General features: G+C 39.0%; 1 protein-coding gene across 1 annotated transcript in view; it reads left to right on the top strand.

Annotated features, from left to right (window-relative positions):
• Positions 1-13,286, top strand: part of ESR1 (estrogen receptor 1) — a 178,988-nt gene that overhangs the window by 159,723 nt on the left and 5,979 nt on the right. Inside the window, exons 8-9 of the mRNA XM_074537738.1 lie at positions 6,315-6,448; positions 12,290-12,473. Coding sequence (XP_074393839.1) covers positions 6,315-6,448; positions 12,290-12,473 — 318 coding nt within the window. The remainder of the gene's footprint in view (positions 1-6,314; positions 6,449-12,289; positions 12,474-13,286) is intronic.

Raw genomic sequence — 13,286 nt, 5'->3', positions numbered from 1 at the left:
GGGTAATGCTCAAAGTGATGAATTCTTACAAAAAGACAAAAAAAGGAGGCCCCCTCTCATTATGATCTCCACAACTTCACAGTTTTCAGCTGATAGATTTCCTGGGGGACTTGTAGGTACAGAAAAGAAGTTTTCAAAGAAAATGAAATAATTCTGGGTTCAAGATAGTCCCTACACAAATTATGAGATTACTCGTTCATCTAGTAACCCTGACCTTGGAAGGTCAGCCCCCAGTTCTAGGTCACATTGTACTGTGATGCTGCTATTTCCAAAATCAAACTTTCTTTGCATTTCTGATATGGAGAGAATTTTTTAATGTTTTTTTGGCTTTATGGTGACTCATACTGAATATAAATTAAACTGAAAAAGGCCCTCCTGTAAATCAGAATAACTTTTCTTTGGCCAATTATTTTAGCTTTATTATTCCCAAATGGAGAGCTTTCACAATAATTTTCTAATCTAAATGTCTTAAATGTGACCAAAGAATAATTAGTTTTCTTAGGACTATCATAGCAGCATTTTGGGGATTTTTCCTACCTGGCATATTTGTAGACCCGTTTCACATTATATTTTACAAAGAGAAGAATCTTTTAAAAGTACTTAGTAGCTAATTGTCTCTGTGATTCAGACCTGATTAACCACTGCTCAAATGTGCAGAGTACTGCTCTTACCCTGTTTGCCTAGCTGGATGAACCTCTGGTCATGAAGTCAGGAAAGACCCTTGGTGGCCACCTGGCTCTGAGGGCAAGTGTGAAACATGTGGGAGCCCAGGGGGTGCAGTCCGTGGGAGCAGCTGAGGAGAAAGGGCTGGAGGCAGAATGGGCAGATCCTGCAGGGCAACAGCTGATTGCATAGCTGATATGGATGGGCTGGATTCAACCTCCTTACCATGGAACCCGCTGTGAGGATCAAGAATGTCTCGGAAGAGATGAGATACATGCCATGAAGTGGGGCTAAATCATGATTCCCACAGACTGGCCAACATGGTGAAGGAGCTTTAAACCAGGATGGTGTGGACAGGAAAGACATAATAACAAAACCTATTAGTAGGAAACCTCCCTAAGCCTGTGCATGCAGGTAAATACAGAATTGGCTCCAGAACACCATGGTGGGGAAAACTCCATAAACTTTCTGAGAATTAGGTGCCCTCTGAGCCAGCAGGCTGCCCTCCCACACTGCCTTAGGAAAAGCTTTAGCAGCATCTGGAGGTGGGTGATGCTCTCTCACTGCTCAGATATGCTGTGGGGATTCTGGAGTGCTGTGTCCAGTTCTGAGTTACCCTACCCAAGACAGACATGTACATACTGGACTGAGGCCAGTGACAGGCCACAAAGAGTGGACTGGAACAACTTTTGTAACAAGGAGAATCTGAGAAGACTCAGGTCTGATAAATATCTGATGGAGAGAGGAAGTAAAGAAGGCAGTGGAAGATTCTTCTCAGTGACAGGAACAAGAGGAGTCTCAGTCCTTGGAGATACTGAAAACCCAGCAATATATAGGCCTGAGCAGAGCCACTGAACTAGATTATTTCCAGATAATTCATGCAACATCTGCAGCTCTGGTAACCTGTGACTAACTCTAGGTGAAAATAACTTCAAAATGAATATTTTTTTTCCTCTTTTTTATTTATAAATGTGCTGCTTCGTATTTATAACATATATTTTTCAATTATGACTTTTAAATATTGGATTAATTTTATAAATTTTGAATATGTTTTAGCCAGCAATTGACCCAAATCTTTGTTCTTAAGCTGATATTGACTAAGAAACAATGGGGTCTTAACAACACGCTCTGGAAGAGCAGGCTGTAATGCCAGCCATTGGCTGTAGTCTATCAAGTTCCCCAGGGTGTGTTAATTGAAAACCAGTATTCAGGGAGAAATGGGATGAGCCTTCTACCTCTGAAGGCTTATGAACAAGTCAATTAAAAAATTCCCTAATTCCCAAACCAAAAAACACGTGGGAAACAACAAAACAGAACTGTAGAACAAGACCTGCATATAATTAATTTGTCCCTTTCCATAGCTCACACCTTCATGACCACCTACCACTTATTGGTTGATTTGTGTGAAGGTACAAGCTAGATTGCTGTGATCAAAACAACATTTTTTCCAAAGCAAAATGATATCTAACCTCCTGGATAATGACAGAAGAATAAGCATTTCTCTTTATCAGCAGGATTCACATCTAACACTTTGATTTACTTTTCACTTGGTAGTTTCTGCTTTTCTCTTTGATTCCTGTTCTTTTCAGATTGTTTTTTTTTTTTTTGTTCTAGAGCTTTGGGGTTATTTTTTTTTCAGATTTTAATTCTTTTCCCGCTTACTTTTCCCCAAACTTTTTCCACAATCCCTTGGTGTTACTGATTAAATGCAGGATGGTCTGAAGAAAAATTTCTCTACTGATAACAATTTTCTCATATTTTAATGATTGATAAAAGCACAGCACTGAGAAAAGGTGGAATCCTCTGTTAGTTAAATAGCCCTATAATACCTGTCTGGCAGTATTTAAGGCATCCAGGTAGATGTTCTTGATTTGGTCTTAAATCCTTGCAGATGGAGCTTTCCTGACATCCCACCTCCTTAAGCTGCTTTAGTGCATTGCTTCACATAGGAGTAGAAAGCTTCTACCAATGTCTATTAATAGAACTAGTTTATATAGAACACATTAATGTGTATAAAGATCTTCTCTTGTTTGGAAGTCTGTGCACAGACTTACTGTTCTCCTGTGTCAGAGCATGAGCATTTGATTTAAATCTGTGAATGCCCTCCTTTCTAACTGGGAATGTGAATGTTATCCTTGCAGTTTACCTCTCCCCTGTTTCCTAACCTACCTTTAGGCTTATGAGCACATCCAAGCCTTATTTAGAGGCTTCATCACAAAGTTACTAGGTCTACTTTTGAAGCTGATATTCCTTGTCCTAGCCTTGTATATCCCATCTGTTCTTGGCAGTCCCTTTTTAACAAATGAAGTACCATGGTGGAAGAAAGAGAGATAACAAACACAGTCAGACTTTGTTTTGGTGGTGCATCTGTCTGTAGCATTTCCCTTTGAATTAAAAGTTTGATGAGAACATCCATTGAGTCCTTGAGTCCCTCTTCCCTTCACCCAAGCACTCTTCATTATTAATGTTTACTTGATCTTGTGTTTCTGTTAAAGGTATTCCTGCTGTCTGGGTTTTTCCCAAGACGGAAATAAAATTTAGATTCTTACTCCTACATACAGTGGAATAGCCCTGGTACTGGTACCACTATCACTGGTAGCACAGGCATTAGAGGGAGGGAAGCCATTATCCTCCTTTTATGTGGCACTCATTATCTGGAGTATCAAATCCAGTTATTACAGGAAATATATTAATAAACATCAGCAAACATAGTGGAGAGCCACCAAGGCCAGATCCCTTGCCTTGTGGCTGGAAGAAGTGGATTTGTTCAGCCTGGAGGAGAAAGGGCTTTTAAGTCTGCATGACCTACAGTCTACAAGGAGGTTATCAAGGCTCTTTATTGAAATGCCTGATGGGAGATTGAGAAATGGGAGTAATAAAATGAAGCAGAGAAGGTTTTGATTGGATGTAGGGGAGGAAAAACACATGATGATGAAAGTAATTACGCTGAGAGAGGTTGTGCAGTCTCCAGCCTTGAAGATTTTCAAGACCAGCATTGCATAAAGACTTGAGTGAGCTGACCCCACTTTGAGTGGGAGGCTGGGCTAAAGTCATTCTGAATTGCCCTCTGGCCTGGATGGTGCTGTGATTCTAGAGACCTACTGAAGTTAATACACACAGTACTTTTATGCAGCCACTTAAGACCTTTAATTAAAATGATTTAACTTTCCTAAACATTCCCCAATGGCCAAATTTAAAGGATTCTTCTGAGAATACACTGTGATGCGGTGCAGTAAACAAGCTTTTGTTGTCTTCTCTTCAGTAAGATGACAGTACACAAAGACAACAGCAAGATGCTAGGAAAAAGATAACTGTTGAATCTATTGCTAATTTGTCTTTCAGGAAAATCTTCTCTAGGCTTTCAAAGATAGGCTTCCCTATCAACATAACACATAACTGTGAAGATGTGATGGTATTATCAGCTTATGTTAGAAAGTTAGAAGGCAATTCAGGAGAACCGGAGATTCCAGTTCCAGATAGTTTCTTGTGGATTCACAAATAAAATAATTGTTGTAGCAACAATTGTAACTCCTGCAGTTTCCATTGATGTCAATAGAGTTGGATCTGCTTCTTACCTCTGAAAATAAAGCAGAAATTTCTAGGCCATTCCATGCACTCGTGAATACCTAAGGCTGGGTATATAACTTCACCTAAAGTATATTACCTAAAGACGTACTCTTTTTTTTTTCTTTTTCTTTTTTTTTTTTTTCCCATTATGGAGTAGCCTGGTCTTTCACACACACAGGAGGTAGCAAAACAAAAGAGATTGGGAACAATTTAGAATCTCTTAAATTTACATAATTTTTGTTAATCCTCTATCATGCGAGTTCAGTTGACGGGAAAGAGGCACACATGTTGGTTTAAGGGCATGGAATATGTGTTGCTAGATTAGGGGTTTTTGTCCAGAGGTCATACTTGTCAGCAAGAGAATCATGATTGGAATATTGATTATGTAAACTACAGTCTATTGAACTGTTTTTCTAGGAGGTTTGGAATAATTCTTACTTGCTATCAAAATGTCTGTCTCAGGAGGCACCATAAGGCATGTTAAATAGTCTGAGTTTACAAATAACTTCCTGTTTCTTTTTTTTCCTCTGATGGTAGACATGCAAATTTTGCAATTTGTTCAGACTGTGTAATATTTTGAAAAGCTTTGAATGCTGGCTGCAGTAGTTTTGTGGATACTAGGAATGAAATAAATATCTCAGTCAGGCATGAAAATGTTTTTTTTTTTTTTTTTTTTTTTTTTTTTTTAATATGGGTCATTTTTTGGATCCACAGAAGCTTTTTCTTTCTACAAAATCCTGAAATACTAAATTCTTAAACAAAGATTTTTTGGGCATTATTTAAGTTTATGCAAAACTATTAAAGGATTCTAGCCCTCTGTGCTAAACTCTACAGAGAGGAAATTAATATTTCTATAGTTGTATGCAAATATATTGTATCAGAAGCATTGGAACTTGTCCTGATGCCTTGGAGAGTGCAAAGAGGTTTCTCAGTCTTCAATCAGAAGGGAAGATGTCTTCTTTGTCTGAGGCTCTGGTGTGGGTTCAGACATCAGCTACAGGTTCTCAACAGCACATCTGTGTTAAGACCTGAGGCAGGTATCTCTGTCTGGGCAGGTTTCTTGTGACAGTGAAATTGGGACATGCTCAATCTTTTTCATGTTATAAATCATAGTCTGTTCATTTGAAATTTCTTTTGCATCTTCCTGTAGCAATTATCTTCTTAATTTTGTTGATGAAAGCCATATCTAAAAAGTATTATATTTCTAAACAGCAGATCGGATCACTCATTAAGTCTTACATATTAAAATTTCACTCAGGAAGGCCTAATAGAAGTAAAAATAGGTAGTTCTTGTAAAGGGTAGCAATGAAAATGACCAAAAGATCTGCAGACTAAGTTTTCACAAGAAATAATTACAATCTGCATTAATTCTTCAGCTGCAGGTTGAATGGGCAAGATGATAATTAGTGAGTGGGAATGCCTCGCACTGTGAGCAGAAGGAGATGGTTAATCGCCTTTGCTAATGAACGCTTTGAGATGTTCCAAATTTCAGCTTTGTTTAATGCTGCAATGTAAAAAGTTACTCGATATGTGGAGTGAACTGATAGTTTTAATCAGTCATTCAGGCATGATTTTGGCCTCTTAGGTCCTTCCTGAACTCATGAATAAGCTTGTTCTTTAAGGAGGGATTATGTTGATATTGAACATCAACAGAAGTGTGTTGGAACATTAAAGGTTGCTCAGGCAGCTATAAACAAGTGCAAATGGTTAGAAAAAAAGAAAAGAAAGAGGAAGCAAAGTAACAAAAGCAGAACACATCCACACAAATCAAAATGTAGTTTCAAACAAATCTTTTTCTCAATATAAGGATTTGGTTGAGTCAATTTAAAATGTTCCACCACAGTAATGTGATGGGTTCCTGAAAATGATTTTTTTTGGAAATACAGTACTTAATAGTTTATTTATTTTACTTGAAACAGTGCTTTTGTAATCACATATATATCAAATGTGCCCAGAGTAGGAAGTCACATACTTGCTCATGAGCTGATGAAATCAAATTGGAGGGTGTTGGTCCAAGGGGATGAAAAACTCATGGCACCATCAGGTTAAAACTGAATGTCTCCCCATTGATGGTATTCACACAGGAATCAAGGGAAATGTGTAGAGGGCATGGTGGAAATTTTTGACATGCTGCTGGCTACTGCTGCTCGGTTTCGCATGATGAACCTTCAGGGGGAGGAATTCGTGTGCCTTAAGTCCATCATCCTGCTCAATTCTGGTAAGTTGTGTGCTTTGCTGTCACTTGGGTAATTGTGGCTGCTTTGGCATGTGGTTGAACACTGCTTGCTGTCCTTAATGGCATTTTCATTTTGAGACAGCAGCATGGGAAAGGAGTTTTCAACACAGATGCAGGCAGGACCTCCAGGCAGGGGTGGGCACAGTCAAATCTGTCTGGTGATGTAGATGAGGCCCAGAAAATGGATGCAGTGAGTAGGTGACACATTGTGTGCAGCTGATGTGGAGAGTGGTCAGAGGAATGCTTTGTACTAGATGTTGCCAGGTCTTAAAACTCTGCTTACAAGACACTGAAGTAGCTGGAACCACACACATGGCACCCCAAGGCAGTGCTTAAGTGCAGTGCTCAGGTGATGGCAAAATAAATGTAATAATAATGTATGGCAAAATAAATGTAAAAATAAATGTAATCACTTTCCACTTCCTTTATAGTTTTTGGCTGTAAATCTCATCCTGAGGTACACTTCAAAAATAGATGACTCGATAACAAGTGTAAGGTTATGATGATTTGAATTTTACATGAGATGATTGAAAAAGCAAATTTAACTTGAAACTTGTGACAGAAAACTTCTGTTGCACACCAGAGGACTCTTCAGTTTGAAATGAAAAAAAAAAAACTCCAGAAAATTTGTTTTTATATGCATAAATGAGACCCATGGTATTCTCATAGAAATGATAGACATCTAAAATAATAATGTAGGCACCAAACTAAAAACTTTAGAGAAAATTCCCTGCTAAGCTGTTACCTGGTGACTAAAGATGCCAGAGTTCCCCAATGCTGAGGATTTACTCACTTGTAAACTTTTTCCTGTTGCCTTTGAACTTGTGGATGGTACCACCCTCTAGAGAAAACAGATGTGGAGGGCTCTGTTTCCATTTTAACCAGATGTCTAACAGATCACTTGCCCAAATTGCAGGAAAAAGAAATTTAGGATAATGGCATCAAAGGCTAACTGTAAACACAGCAGATATTGCTTTATTGATCAGGCACTTTTCTTTATGGAAGCTTGGATGTTGTCTCCTCCAAGTCCAAGCAAAATTGTGTATTTGTACAATCTAATACAAAATGCCTTATGCATGTTTTATGAGATATGAATGTGGTTCAGGTTTTGTTGTGGCTGTAACCAATTGTCAAAAAGTAACATTTTAGGAAAGCAAGTGGCATATTAGGAATGAAGGGCTATTGTCTTACCTTAATTGCCAGGATAAGACAATTCTAATTACTGTTTGACATTTTATTTTTCTTTTATTGCCCTGATAATTGTAACAGAATATTTCCTAGAGTTAAATATTCTTCCTGGAAAGTAATGCTCCTCCAGAATTTAGGTAATGTATTCAAAGCTAATATATTTAAACTTCTTAAATAAATCCAGAATATGTAATTGATTTATAAATATTTTGAATTTCAGTTAGAAACAATGGAAGTGGAGGTTTGAATACAAGAAATTAGATGTTCATGTCTTGAACATGAAAAATTTAAGTCATGTGCCTATTTGTATTTAGTGTTAAAATATTTTATTCCAACAAAGCCCTGCCAGGCATCACCAGCTATTCTTCATAAGCACATCTCACTGTGTTAATGGGATTTTTTCATTACAAGATTCCCCTAAAGAAAAACTGTTAAAAAAAAGGAAAAAAATATATATAGCAAGTGAAGTCAGTGATAATCAGAGGCAGATTTCCTTCTGCACATGAGAGATGGGACGACTGTAAACTCAATGCATATATGGCCACAGAATGTATGTCCATATTGGATGTCATTATCTTTATGCATAAAGGTACATTTCAATATTTGTATTCCTACAACAAACTACTTTCATAACTAGACAGTGGGAATGTGGATACAAGTTTCTGACTATCAGACTCTCAAGATGCTCAAATTAAGAGGCATTAGACTGCAATACAGAGATAAGTAGCATAATTTGGGGTATGTGTAAGAGTTGTGTAAGAGTTTGGCATAGATCCTCTAAAATGTCTTCTGGAGTTGCTTTACTTCACAGAAGTACTAAAGAACTATTGCTAAAGAAACAGCAGATAAACACACAATCAATTTTTGGCTTATTATGCTGTCTGCATTATATATGCATGTGATTAAACCAGCAGATCTCAAAATGGTTTAAACAAGTGGATTAATTAAACAAATAGGACTGATTATGCTGCATCTTGTGTTTAAAACCAGTCCACATTTGCATTCTAAATCGTTGTGTGGATTTAATTCAGTGAGTATACACAAACATTTCTTTATTAAATACTTGGACATCTGGAAGTCTCCTCACATGAAGTAGAGTTGTTTATTGCCTTTGTTGGACATTTCTAGTTTTGCAACATGTTGCAAGGCTGTTTAATATCTTTGCACTCCTTTTCCATGCAATTTTGGACAAAACACAGTTTTAGTTTTTATTTTTTTTTTTAGATTTGCTCAGTGCATGTAGAAAGGATGGAAGGTTTTGTTTGTAAACCAAGGTAGATGCTTATGCTACTACCGCAGTTTTCCTGAGATATTAAGGTGACAGCATGTCTGTAACAACAAGGACATAATTGTGTCCATCTAAATAGCAAACCTAGAGGTCCCCCTCTAAAGCTGCAGCAATAAATCTTTTGACTAAAAAGCAAAGTAATGTTTTTGAAAACCACATTTAGCTATTACTTCACATTGGAAAATAAATATTAGAATCATGAAAGGGCAACATGATGCCAGATGTTTTACTTTTGAGCGTATCAGAGAAGAGGAATTTGTGGATGGTACCACCCTATGCCATGTGGCAAAGCAACAGGCTTTCATTTTGCACATGACGATGTAGGTCACATCTGCCTTAGAAGCCGATTAACCTAATTAGTTAGCTGGTTAGTCCACAGAGCTGGAAAGATTTTGTTGATTTGATGAATACAGGAGACCTCCTGATACATTGTTCCACGTGACTGTTTGTTATTCTTTTCTCCTGATGTTTTTCTGTTCCTGATAGATTGTGCTTATTTATTTCTTTATTTCGGGGGCTGGATGATTCCAGGAGTGCATGGTACAGAGATGAGTTTCCTCGTACCTCAGCCTGTTTTGCTACAGCTTCACAGCAATTGGGTGTAGTGGAATACTACAGAGCAATTGGGTCTTGTTCTGTGAGCCTGAACTCTAAGTGTAAAAAAATACTTTAAACTGGGTTTTATTGTGGCAGAAAAGATTTTGAGGACATTCTCTTCTACAGTAAAATGCAACAAATATATAATTATATATGGTGAGAGATATAAAATTCTATCAGTGTATGCCAAGGGCTGGCATGGTAGCACAGCAGCCCCCAAGGGATCCTGTTCTGGTATGTGTTATGGGTGTGAACCAACAGGCTTTGCTTGCTTTGTGGGGTGGTGCTTTCTCTGTTCTTGTGCCTGTTAGGTTTTACAACACTGACCTACAGAGAGAGCTTGAAATCAACCTGGTAGCTATTGAATTTAGGCTTAGAAAGGCCTTGGAGACTTAAATTTCACTTTGCTAAGGCAATTTTCTGCACCCTCATTTGAAAGCTCTGCTTGGATGTGTATGAGTGTGTGATAGCCAGCATTTTTTTGGGGCAATTTCTGGTCAATGGCCTGGGGCAGGAGCAATCACTGTGAGGGTGTAGAAAGGAAAACTAAACATAATTTTTCTTGGCAGTTATTGACTGGCAGTTGCCTGAATTCTCTACAGTTATTGGGGAGTGCTTTTGTGATTTACAGTTTTTAATAGCTTCTAGACTAGACCTAGGTGAGAAAAAAATTCCTCCTAAATATTACTTTCTTTTACTAGTTTCAGTAATATGAAGCTATGGGGTATTGCTGCAAGAGCACGATAGTTTCCTGTGGCTGAAGCAAACTTCTCTGGAGGCACTGTGCATTTATGAGATTAATGTTTCCTTCTAGTGGATTGTGCTCTGCCAGTGATATTTAAGAATCTTGCCCCTACAGTATGTGTTAAGCTATCAAACCTTGTATTGTCAATAGGCATATGTGAGGGTGTTCAGAGTCAGGTGAAAAATGTTCAGCTGAGAAAAGCCCAGGGACCAGTTTCTGTTTGTGAATTTCAGTAAAAATAATAATAATAGCTATGAAAAGCCATGTGAGAAAAGAGGCCACTGTGCTAATTATCTATATCAAATTTGAAGCAGTACCCATTACCAAAATTAAGCACTCTGACTGATAATTTTCAGAAGTTGTACTATGTTGGAGTTATCCTTTTAAAACAGTTTTCTTGGTTACTCTTTCCCAGAGACACTCACATTCACAGACACATTTACGTTTCTTTTTAGCAGAGAAGAAAAAAACCCATAAAAACTACTTGTAGGTTACAGTAGTTGTAGGTGTCAGGTCCTTGAAGTACCCAGATGATGTGAGGAGATGAGGGAGGCCAAGATGTTAAAAAAATCTCAACTCCCTGACTGCTCAGATGCACAGCAAAGTATCTTCACATCCAGTGGTAGCCCCAAGGCTGCAAACAATAAAAACAAGCTATACCATATATATCTGACAAGCTATAGCATACATGTCTGTCTGTGTGTGCATACTAGTGTCTGAATGTCTTTTATTCTTAATAGTTTAATAACTGCATTCCATGTTCTGCTATATACGATGCTTTAAAGAAAAGAAAAACAAAAAATTATTCCAGAAACCATTTTTTTCCCAAGGACAAAATCCAGATCTCTTCTTTGCTCTGTAAGCTGATGCAGAAGGGCCAAAGCACAGGATTTGTCAAGTCTGTTATAGACACAAGACAATGAACACTCTATGATGCAGCCAGTTTGATTGTATTCCTGTATGCACATCTTGAACCTCTGGTGCCTCAGGACTGGATTATGGCAATATGACCTGTTTAGAGTTATTGGTTCAGTCCAAAAGATTTAAAAACTGATGCTGAATGCAACAACTCTCTTTTGGCAGCACAGTGTTGTTGTGACCTGACTGACATTGGCTGTGTGTTGTTGTCCAGAAAAAAATCAAGATAAAACAGCCCAAAATAGTTTAGATTTTTCCATTTTGAAAGCTGATGTGCTTCATGCTCTCAAGATTTACTAGCAGCAAAAACTCTTATGCCTGGATTAGAGACTCTTGTAGGTGATGTAGAGGGGCTGTTGGAGAGGGAGTTTTAAGGTGTTTTGTCTTCTGGAAAAATTTTTATCTGATCCAAACCTTCAGGCTGCTCACTTTCAGCAGTAAGCTATTCAAGACAGCTAAATTTGCACAAGCTGATTTGGATGCTGTTTTTAAAGCAGAGTCAGCTTTGCAGATGAAGGAGCACACCTTTCAAGGCTTTTCCTTGGTTGGGAGAGTTTTGTTGAGGCAAATATCCCTTAAAAACCCCTGGTTTTGTTTGCATGTTTTGTGGTAACATTTTTCAGTTCTAAACTGTCTAGAAAAATCACTAAAAATCAAATATTAAACAACAGGGGAAATGGCAAAATCTGCTGAAAGCTTGGGTTGGTTGGTCGATAAGCATTCCAGAGCTCTCAAGGGGTACAGCATCTCCTCAAGGTTTCAGAGCCAAGTGACCAGGAAAAGAGCACAGCCCACAGATAGGACTAGCTGCAGGTGTCACCCAGCACCTGGTGCAGACCTTGGTGAGACCCAGGCAGGAAAGTGGCATTGTCTTCCTCCTCCTGCTTTTCCCATAGTGCCCAAATCCATGCTCCAGGGTCATTCAGAGCAGCGACGCGGCTGCCAAGCAAGAAAGCTGGCACACAGTCAGATCTTGTGGCTTAACACAGCTTAAGAGGCAGCACAGGGCATACCTTGGGCAACTCTGAGTCCACCAAAGTAATTTGTGTCTGTGGTTTGTTTCTTTTCTTTCTGCCTCCTACTCTAGGTGTGTACACTTTTCTTTCCAGCACCTTGAAATCTCTGGAAGAGAAAGACTATATTCACCGTGTCCTGGACAAAATCACAGATACTCTGATCCACTTAATGGCTAAGTCAGGTCTTTCTCTGCAGCAGCAACACAGACGACTGGCTCAGCTCCTCCTCATCCTCTCTCACATCAGACACATGAGGTGAGAGCAAACACACAGTCAGCACCTCTGTACTGGGCGCATGCAAGAGAGGCGTCACAAATGCACATACACGCTTCTCCTTCATGGATGGGAGGGCAAACTGTGTGAGGGGCTGTTACCAAAAAGAAAAGGAAAAAAATTCCATATGCAAATATTTACCCCATTTATCCCTTCTAGTTGTCTTTTCCTCTGCCTTTTGTTTGATAATGTTGATAGTTTGATAGAAAGGAGTATCTGCTTTTTAATCTTGTGTGTCTTGTATCACAGAATGGCCTGGTTTGGAAGGGAACTTAAAGATGATCTAGTTCCAACCCTCCAGATATGGGCAAGGATGCCTTCCAGTTAGACCAGGTTGCTCAGAGGCCTGTCCAAGCTGGCCTTGAGCACTTCCAGGGATGGGAGACCCATATTTTTTTCTGGACAACCTCTTCTAGTGCATCACAACTCTCAGTACAGAATTTCTTCCTGGCACCTAATCTAGACCTGCCCTCTTTCCGTTTGAAGCCACCCTGCCTTGTCCTGTAGGTGCCTGCCTCTGTACAAAGTCCCTCTCCAGCTCTCTTCTAGGTGCCCTTCAGGTTCTGGGAGGCTTGTGTAAGGAGCCTTCTCTTCTCCAGGCTGAACAACTCCAGTTCTCTAAGCCTTTCCCCATAGCAGAGATGCTCCAGCCCTTGCATCACCTGCATGGCCCTGCTCTGAACCTGTTCTAACAGGTCTAAGTCTTTCTCAGGGTGAGGACCCCAGACCTGGACACAGGTGTATGGAAAGCACTGAGTAGAATATTAATGTAGGAGTAGCCTAGCTCTGCAAACT

The sequence above is a fragment of the Zonotrichia albicollis genome, chromosome 3, assembly GCF_047830755.1.
Source record: "Zonotrichia albicollis isolate bZonAlb1 chromosome 3, bZonAlb1.hap1, whole genome shotgun sequence".
In the NCBI taxonomy this organism is placed as follows: Eukaryota; Metazoa; Chordata; class Aves; order Passeriformes; family Passerellidae; genus Zonotrichia; species Zonotrichia albicollis.
Note: the sequence above shows the minus strand (reverse complement) of the source record. Positions and strands in the feature narration are given on the sequence as shown.